The 17142-nt window shown below is 39.2% G+C and overlaps 1 protein-coding gene across 2 annotated transcripts in view; it reads right to left on the minus strand.

The window, feature by feature from the left end:
* Positions 1–1796: 1796 nt before the first annotated feature.
* The window catches only part of PIK3R3 (phosphoinositide-3-kinase regulatory subunit 3), a 157511-nt gene continuing 142165 nt past the window's right edge, over positions 1797–17142 (minus strand). For both annotated transcript variants that reach the window (XM_027574524.2, XM_027574514.2), the window contains exons 6-10: positions 15890–16032; positions 13304–13480; positions 10958–11032; positions 10346–10516; positions 1797–2968 (exon numbers count right to left, since the gene is read on the minus strand). In XM_027574524.2, coding sequence (XP_027430325.1) covers positions 2770–2968; positions 10346–10516; positions 10958–11032; positions 13304–13480; positions 15890–16032 — 765 coding nt within the window. In that variant the 3' untranslated portion in view covers positions 1797–2769. The remainder of the gene's footprint in view (positions 2969–10345; positions 10517–10957; positions 11033–13303; positions 13481–15889; positions 16033–17142) is intronic.

Consider the following 17142-nt stretch of genomic DNA (forward strand, 5'->3'; position numbering starts at 1 on the left):
GACCGCTGTTCTGTGATGAAACCTCCACCTGGAAAAGATGGGCCTGGGACCTGTGTTCAGCCGGCTTCTGGCTGCTTCCACGCTGGTGGCTGGCCTGCCCAGCCAGAGAAACAACGCGCCCCTCCGGTCTTAGTCTGTTTCTTTACTCTCTGCTTCAGTGAAGCTGCAGTTAGGATGCCGAGAGAGAGAGAGAGAGAGAGAGAGAGAGAGAGAGAGAGAGAGAGCGCGTCCGAGGGCCTAAATCATGGGACAGGACACAGAGCTAGCTAGGCTCCGACGAAGGCCGCCAAGACCATGAAGTATAGGAGCTGCATACTACCCCTCCCTGTGGTTAGCAGATTGGTCCCTATGCCATTTCCACTGGCTCAGGATCAAGCAAATGATATGGCAACTAGTCAGAAGAGAGATTTTCCAACTTCTCAAATGATCCCTAGGTCTTAGTTCCCACAGAGCAACAAATTCAAGAATGAAAAACAGGAAAGAAAAAGTGAAGGAATATAGGATTAAAAAAAGAGCAGTCCTCCACAAGCCAGTCCTTATATGTAAGTTTAGGTATTAGATGGTCCTAGCTCCCTCTCCACGCACCCTTTGTGTCTGCCTAAAAAGGAGCAACACACGGCTCAAGGTCACAGGCGTGCATCCTTACTCCCACAGAGTCAGAACACACTAAATTTTAATACCAGAAGGGAGGGATTTCTTGCACCCAATCCTGAGCATCCAACTGCTTAAGCAGGTTCAACACCAGGTGTAAGGCCATCCCAGCAGCAACTAGCCTGACATTACTCAGTAAAACTTTCAAGACTTCAGCCTGGCAATGTGGAGAAGAGACGTGCAGCTGGCTTTCAGCTAAGGGCTTAAGTCAGAACATGACACTGGAAGGACGGGTTCATCTGTCCGCCTCGCCTAATCCTGAAACTGCAATGGAACCAAAGAAAAGCCGAAGATAGGCCCTTTCCTTCCTATCCTCATTGTTAGTAACTCCAGAGGTTTTTCCAAAATTTTTAATCTGTTTTTATATCATGGTCCATTCTAGACCCTGTCACCAAGATAAGTGCTCAGGGAAAGCAAGATTTATTTTTTCATTCTATAACTACAGCTTTCCTAGCTGTAAACCTTAGGTACCAAGACCCAGATACCGGCTGCTTCTCTAGTTCAGCCAGGACGCCTGACTGCACAGCTTTGGACTCAAACAGCTGACTCACTCTGAGCCTATTATGGTTCCAGCATTGGCTCAGAGGCAGCTGAACTCTATTTGTCGAATGAGTGTTGACTGATGGGGGTGGGGCATAAAGGAGGTAGGAGTACACGCCTGCCCCCAGCTCCACTCGCCTAGCTCCACTCGGCTGGAAGGCTTAAACCACATGGAGCGGAAGATTCCTGGCCTAAAATCAGGGCCACTGGAGCATGAGGACCGTCTGTGCACATCATCTTAATGGCAGGCTCACAAAAATGGCAAAGAGAAAAACTTCCAGATGGCTTTTACTAACAGTCTATAAACTCCAAGCCATTATTTCCTCTCCTTACAAAAGTTTCAGAAACCACTGCATGGAAGCACATAGGTAATGTGGATGACCCTCACCCTAGACACCAGAGCCTCCGAGGTCCCCAACAACAGTCAGGCTCCCCTCCTGCTACAGCCTTCGTCACCCATGGCTCCCCTAAGCCCTACCCCACAAAGGACAGGGAGATCAAGGGAAATTAAACCATGTTTACTGTTTCTGCAGGGCCTTTAAATTTGGGAAGCACATAAGACTGTTGTTCTATATTATTTGGTATATCAAGCCGTCTAAAAGCACTGGATTGCACCTTTTCTTTACTCATACAAACAAGTTACAAAGGTTTTCAACAACAGATCATTCTTTAGGCTAAGGAAACACCACACAAGCACCAACTTCATTTTATGATTCAAAGTTCACCATGCCCACAAAAAGAACACTATTCCTCATCTCTGAGAAACAAGGGCAGGGCAGGAGTTACACTGACCAATTTTAGTGTTTGCTAAAACTAACAAATTCTAGTTCTCCTTTCACTTTCAAGTTTTGGTACAAAAGTGTGCATTCAGATAGTAGTGCTGTCTTCTTCCATCAGGCCTTAGTCTGGCAACAAACTGTTCTGCTGAGATCAATTTGGCTTCTAAACATAACGCTTCTTTAGAGGGAAGAGCTACTGAGATGTTGACGCTTAACTTATGTTAGTTAATAAAGTACCTTCAGCTGAAGGTGTTTTTACCCCCTTGACTAAGATTCTCTCAATGAAATCCCAAGCCTCCCCATTTTCCTTTGGTTGTCTTTTTCACCAAATGCCATTCTACCACAGAACCAAAACAGCCTTCATTTTAGGAGGAAGTTGAGAGAGACTGCCAGACCAAAACAGAACTCCCCACAGAGCCATGCCCCTGCCACATTCCCGGAGACAAAGACCAAGAGAGGACGTGGACTCTTCAGAAATTTCCAGATATAACTCCCCACCCCCACCAAACCTAATGTGTTCTGTTGAGGGTGCCTGGCTAAACAAAAGCCCCAATGAAACAGACTTTCCAAAAAAACATCTGCTTCCAGCTTCCTATGTCAGTGCAGCGGCACAGCTGAGTCTCAGAGGACCTCAGGCCTCTTGTGCCCCCATCCTGGCCGGCTGCTGCTCGGCCTCTCCACATTCACAGAATCACTTCTTGTGCAAAACAAGCAGTCTACGTAGAAAGAATGCCCTCATAGTCTAATAAAAACTGTAGGAAAAAAATGCTAGAGAGCGACCTCTCTTCCCACTCCCTCTTTATCTGCAGAGTGAGGGCATCTGTGCGTGGACAGGGTAGGCAAGCCTGACGTTGAGGGAGTCGTTGTGCTGAACGAGGGAGGTCTGCTGGTAATGGAGCACCAGCTCCTTCAGGGAGCTGTACAGGTTGTAGGGCTCTGCAAAGCCATAGCCCCGAGCAGTGCTGTAGATCACACAGTGCTTCACTTCCCCGTCGGCACTGCAAAGACACAACACAGACACCACAGGGAATTAAGGCAAGGAACGATAGATAAAGAGACCCCCAAATGACCAGAAGTCTGAACAATTTTTCTGCAAAGGAGGAGGTGTAGAAGTGTTTTGCCAAGGTTTGTAAAATGTCACGTCCATGTGTGTCCCCTCGCCCTCTTACAGACTTATCACAGAGATATCTTTCACCTCGCACCAAGACCTGGTGGAATGAAAATGGATGGCTGAATTTAATCACTCAGCTCTGCATCTCATGAGGCAAGAATGCACGGGAAAGAGAACACTTTTTTTTTTTAAGTATACAAATCAATGATTTTTAGAATATTCACAAGCTTGTGGAACAATCGCCACCATCTAATTCCAGAGTATTTTCATCACCCTAAAAAGAAACCATGTACTCATTAGCAGTCACTCTTTCTCCTCCCCCTGGACCTTGACAAACACTAACAACTTTCTGTCTCTGGATTTGCTTAATTTGGCATTTCACATAAATGGAAACCTTCACTATCACACAACCTTCTGTATCTGATTTCTTTCACCTTAGCACATTTTCAAAGTTCATCCAGGCTGTAGATATATCAGTACTTCATCTGTGGCTGCGTAATATTTGGTCTGGACAGCCACATTCTGTTTATCCATTCATCAACTGATGGGACACTTGGGTTGTTTCTAATTTTTTACTATTTCTGAATAATGCTGCTCTGAACATTTGTGTACAAGTTTTTTGTATGGATGTACGTTTTTAATTCTCTTAGATATATAGAGAGCCAGGCGTGGAACTGCTGAGTCATATGGTATCTCTTTTTGAGGAACTGCCAAACTGCCTTCCAAAGTGGTTGTACCACTTTCTATTCTAGCCAGCAGTGTACAAGGGTTCCGATTTCTTTACATCCATGTCAACACTTGTTATTGTCCATCTTTTTTATTATAATGATCCTAGTGGTATCTCATTGTGGTTTCAATTTGTACTTCCCTAAGGACTAACGATGTGGAGCATCTTTTCATATGTTTATTGACCATTTATAGATCTTCTTTAAAGGAATTTCTATTTTCTTCAGGTAAGTACCCAGTAGTCCACTTACTGAGTCATATTAATTCTATTTTTAATCTTTTGAGGAACCTCCATACTGTCTTCCATAGTGGCTGCACCAGTTTGCATCCTCACCAATAGTGCACAAGGGTTCTTTTTTCTCCACATCCTTGCCAACACGTGTTGTTGATTTTAGCCATTCTGCCAGGTGTGAGGTGGTATCTCATTGTGGTTTTGATTTGCATTTCCCTGATGATGAGTGATGTTGAGCATCTCTTCATGTGTCTGTTGGCACTCTGTATGTCTCCTTTGGAAAAATGTTCAGGTCCCCTGCCCATTTTTAATTGGGTTATTTGGGTTTTTTGTGTGTTGAGTTGTCTAAGTTCTTTATATATTTTGGATATTAACCCCTTATTGGATATATCATTTGCAAAAGTCTTCTCTCAGTCAGTAGATTGCCTTTTTGTTCTGTTGATTTCCTTCACTGTTCAAAAAGATACATGCACCCCTATGTTTACTGCAGCATTATTTACAATAGCCAAGATATGGAAGCAACCCAAGTGTCCATCAAGATAGATGAATAAAGATGATATGGGAGACACACACACACACACACACACACACACACAGAGAGAGAGAGAGAGAGAGGAATATTACTCAGCCATAAAAAAGAATGGAATCTTACCACTTGCAACAACATGGATGGACCTGGAAGGTATGATGCTAAGTGAAATTAGTCAGAGAAAGACAAATACCATATGATTTTACTCATATGTGGAACTAAAGAAACAAAACAAATGAACAAACAAGGGGAAAAAAGACCAAAAAAACCTCAGACTCTTAAATACAGAGAACTGGTGGTTACCAGAGAGAAGATGCGTAGGAGGATGGGTGAAATAAATAAAGGGGATTAAAAGCACACTTATCTTGCTGAACTTTGGGAGAAATTTATAGAATTGTTGAATTATGTAGCACACCTGAAGCTAATATAACACTATGTTAATTGTATGTGAATTTTTTTAAATGTCTATCCAAATCCTTTACCATTTTTTTAAACGTCCATCCAATTTTTAAATTGAGGCCCTTGGGTTTTTTTTTACTGTTAAGGGTTATGATTTAGACACTAGTTGCTTAACAGATACATGATTTGCAAATATTCCATTCTGTGTGTTGTGTTTTCACTTTGATAGTGCCCTTTGATATAAAATGTTTTTAATTATGGTGAAATCCAAATAATCTAGTTCTTTTGTTGTTTGTGCTTTTGGTTTGTAAGAAACCACTGCCTAATCCAAAGTCACAAGGGTTTATGTCTATGTTTTCTAAGTATTTTATACTTTTAGCTCTTACATTTAAGTCTATGATCCATTTTGAGTTAATTTTTATATATGGTGTGAGGTAGGGGTCCAACTTTATTCTTTTGCATGTGGCTTTCCAGTTGTCCCAGCTTCATGTGTTAAAATGATTACTTCCTCCCCACTGAATGGTCTTCAGGCCCTTGTTGAAAACCAACTGACCATAAATGTAAGGGTTTATTTCTTGACTCTCAATTCTATTCATTGATCTACATGTTTATCCTTGTTAGCACCTCACAATTTTGATTACTACACCTTTGTTTTTTAAGTTTTGAAATCAGGAGGTGTACTTCAACTTTCTCTATTCTTTCAAGATCATTTTGGCTGTGCTGGATCCCTTGTACTTTCATATAAATTGTAGGATCATTTTGTCAATTTCTACAAAAGTCCCCCTGAGATTTTTGATAGGGATTACATTGAACATGTAGCTCAATTTGGGAAGTTATTTCTATCTTAACAATATTAAGTCTTTTAATCCATGAACACAGGATGTCTTTCCACTTAAATTTAAGTCTCCCTTTGAGTTCTTTCAATGATGTTTTATAGTTTTCACCATACAGCTCTTGCATTTCTTTTTGTTTTAATCCTACTGGTATTTTTGATGATATTATATGTAGAATGCGTTCTTCATTTCATTTTCAGATTGTTTATTACTGGTATTTAGAAATACAACTGATTTTTGAATCCTGATCTTTTAACCTGCAACCTTGCCGAACTTATTTATTAGCTCTAATAACTTACATCTTCCTTACCAAACTGGATGCTTTTTATTTCTTTTTCTTGTCCAATTACCTTAACTAGAACCTTCTGTACAATGATGTTTAGAAGTGGTGAGAGTGGACATCTTTGTTTTCTTCCTTTCTTAGGGGAAAGCACTATCTTTCACCATTAAGTATATTAGCTCTGAGTTTTTCATAGTTACCCTTTATCAAGTTGAGGAAGAACCCTATTCCTAGGTTGTTCAGACTTTTTTTAAACATGAAAGAGTGCTAGATTGTGTCAAATGGTTTTTGTGATTCTATTGAATCATGTGATTTTTGTCCTTTATCCTATTATGCAGTATATTATGTTCATTGTTGTTTTTTGGGTTTTTTTAAATTGAAAAAACCCTTGCCTTCCTGGGATGAATTCTACTTAGTCATGGTATATAATCCTTATATGCTGCTGGAGTTGCCTTGCTAGTATTGTTGAGGATTTTTGTGTCTGTGTTCCTAAGGGATATTGGTCCATAGTTATCTTGTGATTATCTTTGTCTGGTTTTGGTATCAGTAATACTGCCCTCATGAAATGAGTTGGGAAGTGTTCTCTTTTTGTGGGGAAGAGTTTGTGAAGGACTTCTGTTAATTCTTTTTTAAAATATTTGGCAGAATTCACCAGTGAACACAATTGGGCTGGGCTTTTCTATGTGGGTAGCTTTTTAATTATTAATAACCCAAGTTCTTGTTATAGTTCTATTCACATTTTCTGCTTCCTCTTAAGCCAGTTTCAGTGGTTTGTGTGCTTCCAGGAATTTGTCCATTTCATCTGGGTTTTAATTTTTTGGTATATGATTGTTTATCGTATTTCCTCATTATCTTTTTTTTTATTTCTATAAGGACTATAAGTAATGACCCCTCTTTCATCCTGATTTTAGTAATTTGTTTCTTCTCTGTGGGGATGGGGGCAGTTTAGCTTGAGGCTGTAATTCAGTTCCATCCCAACTTTTGGTTTCATGGATTTTCTCAATTGTTTTCTACTCTTTATTTCATTTACTTCCATTCTAATCTTTATTATTCCCTTTTTTTTGCTTGGGTTTAGTTTGCTCTTCCTTTTTTAGTTTCTTAAGGTGGAAGGTTACTTTATTAATATGTGATCTCCCTTTCTTAACATAAATGTTTACAGTTATAAATTTAGCATTTAGCACTGCTTTAGCTGAATTCTGTGAGTTCTGATAAGTTGTGTTTCTTCTTTTACTCATCTCAAAGTATTTTCTAATTTCCCTCATTTTCTTTTTTTGATCCACTGGTTATTTAGGAATGTGTTGGTCACTGTCCACATTTGAGGATTTCCCAAATTTCCTGTTTTTGATTTCTAGTTTCTTTCCACTGTGGTTAGAAAGCATATTTTGTGGGATTTCAACACTTTTAAATGTATTGAGACTGTGGCCTAACCTATGGCCTATCCTGGATAATGTTTCATGTGCCCTTAAGAAGAATGTGTATTCTGCTGTTGTTAGATGGAGTGTTCTGGATAGGTCTATTAAGTCTAGTTGTTTTATAATATCATTCAAATCTTCTTCTACCTTTCTGATCTGTCTAGTTCTATCCCTAATCAAATTTTTTACCCCAAATGGCAATAAGGATCACAAGTGTTCACTACCTGAATCCTTAACCTAGTGAATACAGGCATTGCTGGCTGCAGGTCTTTAGCGTAAGAAGGTTGTAGAGTTAAGCAATTTTTCTTCTTAGGCTTCTTGATGATGTCATTAACAAATTAAAATGGAAGAACAAATGAGTTCCATGTGTGACTTCCTACATGATCATGTTAATTCTGCTATGAGAATCTCCTAAAAAACTGAACATATTCATATTCCTACTTCAGCAAATGTTCTAAGTATACTGGGAGATTACTGTAGGCAGGCTTCCTATAGCCAGAATGGCTGGCAAACAAGTGGGAGTCTTTGTGATGCCGGATTCTTTTGCTTCCAACCATCCTCAGTGTGAATGCCAACATGATTACGACTGCAGATGTTTTTCATAAGCAAGGGAATTCCACACTGCTGTGGACTTAATGGTCAAGTCTGTGGCTAAAGGAAGGAGAAAAAGAATACACCTCCTCAAGATACTCAAGCTGCTCCTTGGTCTCCCAGGAATTAGCTGAGCTGCTGGGCAGTATCTTCCACCAGCCAAGTCCTTGACCCACAGGCTGCCACCAATGACCTAGGTGAGGGTACCAATGCACTGGGCTTACTTACTGCCTTTCTTCTTTTTATTTTTAAAAGATCTCAATTTCTATAAGAACTACCCTATCTTGGCATTTCCACTCAGGTAACTTAAGCAGCCCGGGTAAGAGAAAAAAGAAATGTTTTAAATAATTGTAGGGGCACCTGGGTGGCTGAGTCCGTTAAGCATCTGACCCTTGGTTTCAGCTCACGTCATGATCTTGGGGTCCTGGGATCAAGCCCCAAGTCAGGCTCCATGCTCAGTGGGGAGTCTGCTTCCCCTCTCCGTCTGCTCCTCCCCCTGCTTGCATGCTCACTCACTCCCACTCTCACTCTCTCTCTCGAATAAATAAATCTTTAAAAAATATTTAAAATAATTGTATCTTTGCAAAACAGTAATCCAATGCACTTTTCATGTCCTCCCCCATATTCTGCCCATAGATATCCCATTATTCATCCTTTCAAAGTCCAGTTCAAATGCTACCTCTTCCACAAAACCTCCCAACCCTCTCCCTCTCCACCAGAATAATTCTTCATGTGTACAGCCTACTGATGATACCTATTTCACAGTGATTCTATTTATCTTGGATATTTAATTGTGAAATGAAAAAAGTATGGTGCAACAGAAAAACGTGGGCTTTGAAACCAGGTAAACTTGGATTCAAACTCCGACTCCATAGACCAACTAAGGATGAGATGATCACGTAAAGCACTGAGCACTCTGTTAATATGAGTGTCTTTTGTCCATTCTCACCACCTTGCCCTCTTTGAGGGCAAAATCATTTTGTTATTTTTGCTTGCTTTCTGCCATGTCCATCAGTAGCATCATTATCATAATAATACTGGTAGATAACATTCACTTATTATGTACCAACACTGATCAAAGCACATTACATGTATTAACTAATTTAATACTTATAAAAACCCTCAAGTAGATATTATTATCCTTATTTTTCAGATAAGGAAACTGGACAAAGAAAGGTTAAGTAATTTACCCTAGGTCACACATCTGGTAAGTAGAGTCAGGATTTGAATGCAATATATTTGGTACCAAAGCTTGCTCTCATAACAATCATAATATACCTTCATTCTAAGTATGGTCTTTGTCAGTGAAGGAGTATACACAACACTTAGGCAAAATGTGACAGACATGGTTAGTTGTCCCCAGAATTTCACCTTCCATTAAAAAGAAACTAATAGAGGCATCTGGGTAACTCAGTCAGTTAAGCCTCGGACTCGTGATCTCAGCTCAGGTCGTGATCTCATGGGTTGTAGCGCGGAATCAGGCCCCACGGCGGGCTCTGTGCTCAGCAGGGAGTCTGCTTGAAGATTCTCTCCCTCTGTCCCTCCCCCTACTCTGCCATGCACTTGCTCTCTCTCTCAAATAAATCTAAATAAGTAAATAAATAAACAGATGGGTGGATGGATGGAAACTAATAAAATAGGCTTTTCCAAACAAAGTCATGAGATCATCTTACGGAAAATACCAACATTTTCGATACTACCCCAACAGAAAACTACTTAAGTACAAAATTTAGATAGTTTTTCTTCTGAAGTAAAAAACAATTCTTAATCAAGCTTACTTAAACGGACATTGAAGCCCAAATTAGACATGCAGGAGACTACTACAAAATTATGATTTTTAAAAAAATTTTTCAATTAATTTATCTATTTAAAGTAGGCTCCACAACCAATGTGGAGCTTGAACTGATGACCCTGAGATCAAGGGTCACACGCTCTACTGACTAAGCCAGCCAGGCACCCCTCCTTAGGCGATCTTTCAATTGAAGATCTCATATTACTTTTCACAAATGCCTGAAAATCCAATAGCAACATGCAGGGCTAATCTGCTTTCCATTTGAAATTAAAATCCCCCAAATAATTTCAGATATCATTTCTCCTAAAGCAACTAACTGTTTTCTTTATATAAATATTAAAGGTCTAAGCCATGGGTCCTCATTACTGTACTTCAAATAATTTTTGAATTATTTGAATTTTATGAAGGGTTGAGTTTCTATTAATCAATGCAGAAATTTTCAAAAGGTTAAACCGCTAGAGAAGACTTACACCACAGAGCAAGCATAACATCCTTTCTTGCTACTCTCACGAATTAAAAATGCACCATCAGGTTTCCCATAAAGCAAGTCCTCTGCTTGTACTCGATTGATATCCTCAACAAACCAGGTTTTCTCATCATAATGGGGCAGGTTTTCATCTTCCTCATTGATAAAATAGGTCCTAAAAATTAAATGTTAAAATATTATTCTAACAATCAGGTTACTTACACCTAAACGCAAACTCATGAATAAAACACTCATTCTAAATCTTTAACCACAAAATGACGAAGTAAAACTACAATTACTTGGGATGTTTTTTAACAACTTTGTTATTTGCTACGGTGCAGAAAACAGGAAATTCACACCTCTCATCCAATCAGCTGACAAAGAATGTCTGAATGAGCAATGCTCATGCACCAAGATTTCAAGTGGCTCAGCAGGTCTCTGACCTCAAGTGCCCGTAGGGTACTCTACTCTTCAAGCAATTCAATTTAAAAGAGGTGCAAAGTTCCTGATTCAATGTCCTCAACTGACAATGAGAGCCAACACTTGGCATGTATAAAGAAGCCCCACATCTTAGATTGGGGACCAAACCCCTCTGATAGAAAGGTAGAGAACTTACTCATCAGCATCCTCATTCTTGATTCCCAGCCAGGCATTTAGGCGCTTCTGTCTCACTCCTTTGTGATTGAGCCATCTGCCAGAAGGAAGACACCAGTGTCAGTATCTGTGCAAACTCTGCCCAATGTAGACATGTCCAAGCCAACCAAATTTCCAAATTCCAGGAACCTCTTATTTTAACCCACTCCCACTAAAAGGGGCCAGAGATTTCCTTAAACTAGTTTCTCCTTAATTTTTCCTCCAACTTTCCGCAAAAAAGCAGAAACACAGGAAGTTTACTGAAATTAGGCACTTCTCTCATTTTTCATTTTCCTTTTCTAGAAGTTTGTACCACCATAAGCACACATATACTTTCACTTAAACACATGGGGACATCTGTTTCTGAAATCATTAGTTATGTGAGCATGGTGTCACATTTGCAATCTCCACTAAGCCAGAAGACTCAATTCCTGTGTGGCCCACTACATTGAGTTAAACATTCTAAAACAATTTCAAGGTCTATTCTCGTACCTAAGCAAGCCACAAGAAATTCAGGATGGCAATCTGAGTAATTAATATAAATTTACCTCATCACTAGGCAAATCATAGTATTTTAAGATACACCAAAACTTTAAATGTAAAACAACATACCATTAAATTTAGTTCCACTGACATGGCCACTGGACTAAAAATTTGAGTGAGTATAAAAACTCTTTCACTCATCACCATCCTCCAACCAGGCTCCGATCATTCAGGTCTCATCATAAACACCATCTCCTCAGGGAGGACTGCCCTAATTATCCCAACTGACGCAGTCCCCTTGTCACTCATTCTCTATATTTTACCTTATTTTATCATCTTCATAGCACTTGCCTGAAATTCATTATTTTATATTTTCACTTATGTTTGTCTCCCCCACTAAAATGTAAGAAAGGGGTCTGTCCTATTGTTCATGACTATTCCCAATGCTGAAAACAGTGCCAGCATATAGCAGATACTCAATAAATATCTCCCTAAACACCCTAGTTATCTTTACTAGCAGATCATGATTTATCACCCATGATGTTATCTAAACTCTCTTCTATATTTAGTTTACATAATTTGTTAAAGGAACTTTCAAGGTCTAGTTTGCCACACTTATTCATGCCTCTTGGGATGGTGTATTTTTTAATAATCTCATCACTTTCCAGAGCAAACAAGGGCTTCCATTCATTCCTTTGGTCTGTGGCATAAGCCTTCTTCTTGGGCCTTTCTTCAGCTTCATTATATGACCAGAATCACATAAGCTTTCTGAGAGCAGACACACCCTGATTTTAGACAAGGTACCTCCTTGCCTTGTTTCCAAGGCTCTTCTATATGCTTTGTGTACTTGCTTGACTTTTGTTTTTTGTCCACAATAGCAAACAAATGATCTCTAGAAAGGAGTTACTAAAAACTACTCAGCACAGCATAGTTCTAATTGTTTGCCCCCAAAACTTATCACCTTAAATTTTACTCTACTCAATAGCCACTGTCCCCACCTCTTAAGCTTTTATTTTCTCCCCTCTCCCTTTCTCATACAAAGAAACCCTGAAGTCTATGGAAAATCCAGTCAGAGGTCTTTACTTTGTGTTCTACCAAGAGTTTGAATCAAGTTGTGTTCCATGCATGAAAGTCACCTATAAACATATTTTGTAGCAGTCTATTCATTACCTAGAACAAAACATATTTTTGTTTCTCATGGATTCTCTCCTATAAGTCATTTGTCCTAAAAATCTATCATCTTGTTCTGATAATATACCTTTCAATCTATATTTGAGTAATATCCCTATATCTATCTAAATCATACAGTTTTCTATAATACTAAAGAGCTGAGTTTCATTCCTCAGGTCAGATTACCTTGCATGCCTGCTATTGGCACATTTCTATTACTTGAATACAGAATTTCATTTCTTATATATAAAAACCCTTTAGGAGACTGTCCTGTATACTTATTTGTAGGCCCCCACTATCAGTGTTATTATCTGTGCTCATGAGGGGTAATTTCTATTTCTGTGGTTCTACTATGTAATCAAAGATTCTGGTTTTTGTATTTAGGCAAACATTAACCTGTCCTTTTTAAGCTACACCACATTGCTCATGCCACACCCAACCTCTGAGATTTCCCATTTGTATGGACTAGAATCTAGAATGCTACATTGTGGTTTGCCCCACATGTTGACTTTAGGTAAACTCGGGTACCACCAAATACTACCAGGATTGCTTTCCTAAATTCTTACAAATCTCACTGGCCAGTTCTCAGTTACAAATCTCTTCTACCTCTAACGAGTCTAGTGCCAGCAGTAATCTGGTGCTGGTATTTCCTCCCATACCGGCCCAGACTACTCACACAAGGTGCTGATCTCGGATCTTGCGCAGCTGGATCAGGTCAGGTTTGATACTGTTCATTTTTTTATCTATTTCCCGGTTGTCCAAAGCTTGTTTCTTCAAATCCTGCTCTAGACGCATTTTGCTATCATGAATCTCACCCAGACGTGATTTCAATTTGTCATAATTCATCATAATTCTGTGAAAATATTGACATATTAAGGCTTTTAAAACAGGAACCAAGCAGAAACATTCTACAATGTGAGCATAGTCTTAATACCTTAAGTGTGGTAGACATCTGTTGTTTTTGCCTAGCCCGTATCCATTCTCATTCTTTTGGTAATGGCACCTTGATGTTCCCTGTAGGAAAGGGCTCCCTGCCCCCATCTCAGAGTCACAGGTGAATATTCACACAACCCAGCCCAGCCATTAAGAGTATTCCATTATATCCTATCGCTACCCTCAGGCCACAGTGACTGATTCAGGAATGGGAATAATACCCTTACTGACCCAATGAAAATCAATTCTGGTTTGCTAGAACTATTGTAAACAGAGGTTCTCTCTTCTCACTGAGATTGCTAAATTATAAATATGTGATTCTAGGACTCCCAGCAGCTATACTGCTACCCCACAGGGAAAGCCTGCCTGAGGATGAAGCCAACACAGAGAAAAAATAAGGCAAAGACAGAGTATGAGAGAAAATCCTGATGACCTTGTTTGGGCCCTGGATCCAGACATGAATGAACAAGTAAAGCTGTATGGATGATCTTCAAGAGGTAGCACCATACAACAGTTAAGAGCAGAGCTTTGCAGTCAGCCTGCCTAAGTCTGAATCTCTGCCCTGCCACTTACTGCATGGCCATGGGCAAGTTATTCAGCTTCTCTGTGCCTTCATTTCCTCATCTGTTTAAAATGGGTAGCTACAATAGTACCTACTTCACTAAGTTATTATGTGAATTAAATGTGATAATACATGTAAAAGGACCAAACAGTGCCTGGTACATCTTGGCAAGCACTCAACAGATAATGACTATAAGCTTTCCAGCATGCAAACTTTTGTTGTGCTCTGAAGGCAATAACTGTCCACATCACTCATTTGTCACTCAAAAAATACGTTTTATATTACTATTAAAACTTCATCATCAGCTACTTTACCTTCCTTTGCAACAAAACTAACAGGTTCTTTTCTATCCCTTAATTGTTAATAATAATAATAATAGCTATTTATTGATACCATATGCCAAGATACATTCATACATACACACACATGACTTTCTGTACCATAAATAGGCATGTGTATATCTATCACCTGATTCTCACAGCATTTTAAAAAGATATTATCTACAGTTTATAGAGGAGGAAACAGGCTCAGAGTTAAGTAACTTACCCAAGATCACACAGCTAGTAAATGATCAATACAGAATTCAAGCCCATGGTTTTAACCATTAAGCTATACTGCCTCAACAGCTCTTAGCCCTATTCTTATGCACACAGAAGTTCACTGATACTTTGGTGCTAATATGAGAAATAATTTTGCTTTTCCCTTGCAGATGATTCATTTTTATTTATTATCCAATTTTTCATTCCTCAGCCCACTGTTATCTGGATCAGTCTCCCAACATTCCACTAAATTTGCTATGATAAAGACTTCCAATATCAATTTAGTTGCCAGACCCAATATTTCTCATGCTGCTCACTCTCTATAATCTTCTTAGCATCTACTATCACATGTACACTTATGCCTCCCAAATCCTTTCTGTACCTTGAGTTCCAAAACCAGATAACCAGCTGTCTGCCTCTCAGACAACTCCATTTGTTTTCTCACAGGAACCTCAAACTCATTGGTTCCAACTCCGAACTTACCTCATGCACGTCCTATTGTGAGTAACATCATTCCTTATTCATTCATATCAGAAATCTAGGAATAATCTTTGACTTCTCCCACACCTATCATATCTGGTCAGGTATCAAGTCCTCAGCATTTCCATTAATTCCCCCTCCTTTCCTGCCATTGCTCTGGTCCAGGCCCTCACCATCATTTAACCTGATGACCACAAACGCTGCCATCACCTGCAACAGTCAAGCTGGTCTTCCTGCCCATGGTTTTTCTCAGCCTCCAATTTATTCTCAGAGTGCTGCTGTTGGTTTTCAGTTCAAACAAAAATTCAGTGAGCATCACCATGTACTCTCAGGGACCACAACAGTTGCTAGAGCTATTAGGAAAAATAAGCCACCATCCTTATTCCACTAACAAGCTTACAGTTTAGTGGTTGTGATCTTTGGTAAATGTTACAGTAGGAATCAGGACCAGATACAAAAAGCTTTTTGTAGGGACAAAAAGCTTCTAAACCTGTCTAGGTAATCAGGGAAATTTTTCTTAGAAAAGTCATGCATAAGCTGAATCCTAAAGGATGAGCAGGAGTTAAAAATTTGGAAGGATGTAGAAGGAACACAGAAAAGGGAAGGTTCAGTGTGATGCCATTAGTCAGAAGAGCAAATAGTTCCATATATGACGTTTAAGGGGGTAAAAGCAAACACAAAAGAGATTATTGGGGAATAAAAGAAGTCTCATCTCACTGAAGAACTTGGAAGGGTTAGGTAGATTTACCGTTCAATTTCCTTTTCATTCCCCTCTCTGCGAAACCGCTCAATATATTCTTTGCTATGTTGTTCTTGTGTGTGACACTGCTCTTCAAATATTTTAATTGTTTCATTAAAAGCTTCAATTGCAGTCCTCTTCATCTGTATTTCCTATAGGAGAGAAAAAGGAAAGACATACTCTTTATTATCTTTATTTTTTTTATAACCTTGGTCTTAAAACAAATCTTAAAATTCCAGTTAAAGGGCGCCTGGGTGGCTCAGTTGTTAAGCATCTGCCTTCGGCTCAGGTCATGATCTCAGGGTCCTGGGATAGAGCCCCGCAATGGGCTCCCTGCTCAGCAGGAAGCCTGCTTCTCCCTCTCCCACTCCCCCTGCTTGTGTTGCTGCTCTCGCGCTCTCTCTGTCAAATAAATAAATAAAATCTTAAAAAAAAAATTCCAGTTAAAATTCCATATAAGACTGAATTAAGATGCCTAAAATAACTCCTATTTACCTCCTACCCTTATTACTTATATGCAAAATACATCATTCAAACCTTAAAATAAAAGAAAAAGAGCTATTACTTGAAATATAGCTGAGAATCACCACAAAAAGGCCTGAGTTGTTGAGAGAGATTAACCCTGAACTCTTTGAAGACCAGGATAAAGTTATGCGTTTGCACTTATTATATTGCTGACCCCCAAAAGGTGCTAAAGAAGTGAATGAATAGAATGGAGAAGTCCATACACCAGTGTGCATAGCCTTATTCCCAGAAGAGTCCTTTAGAGTCTATTTATTCTATCAATTCTAAAAAATGTAATTTTCCAAACAGATTCATCAATAGATTAATCTGATCAGAAGTAGAAAACGAGGGGCGTCTGGCTGGCTCAGTCAGTAGAACATGGGACTCTTGATCTTGGGGTTGTAAGGCAAGCTGCACATTAGGTATAGATTACTTAAAAATAAAAAAGATCTTTAAAATGAAAAGAAGCAGCAGAAAATAAAGGGGGGGGGGAATAGCTAAAATCAGATGCAGAATAAAATGAAAAACTAAAACTTCACAAAACAAATGCCCAGTAGGCTAAGCCATTCAACATTAGGATAAGTAGTCCTATACATTTTGATGAGCTCTGAGGTTATTTGTAGACTTTAGCATCTGAACCCTGATTCCCCAAAATCTTCAGAGGGTTAAACTTTGTTCAATTTATATTAGAAAGTCAAGAATGATGCATAAACGTCTAGAGAATTGCTATCCTGTATGTTTACAATTTTAAAAGTTTT

This window comes from Zalophus californianus, chromosome 4 (genome assembly GCF_009762305.2).
Source record: "Zalophus californianus isolate mZalCal1 chromosome 4, mZalCal1.pri.v2, whole genome shotgun sequence".
Classification (NCBI taxonomy): domain Eukaryota; kingdom Metazoa; phylum Chordata; class Mammalia; order Carnivora; family Otariidae; genus Zalophus; species Zalophus californianus.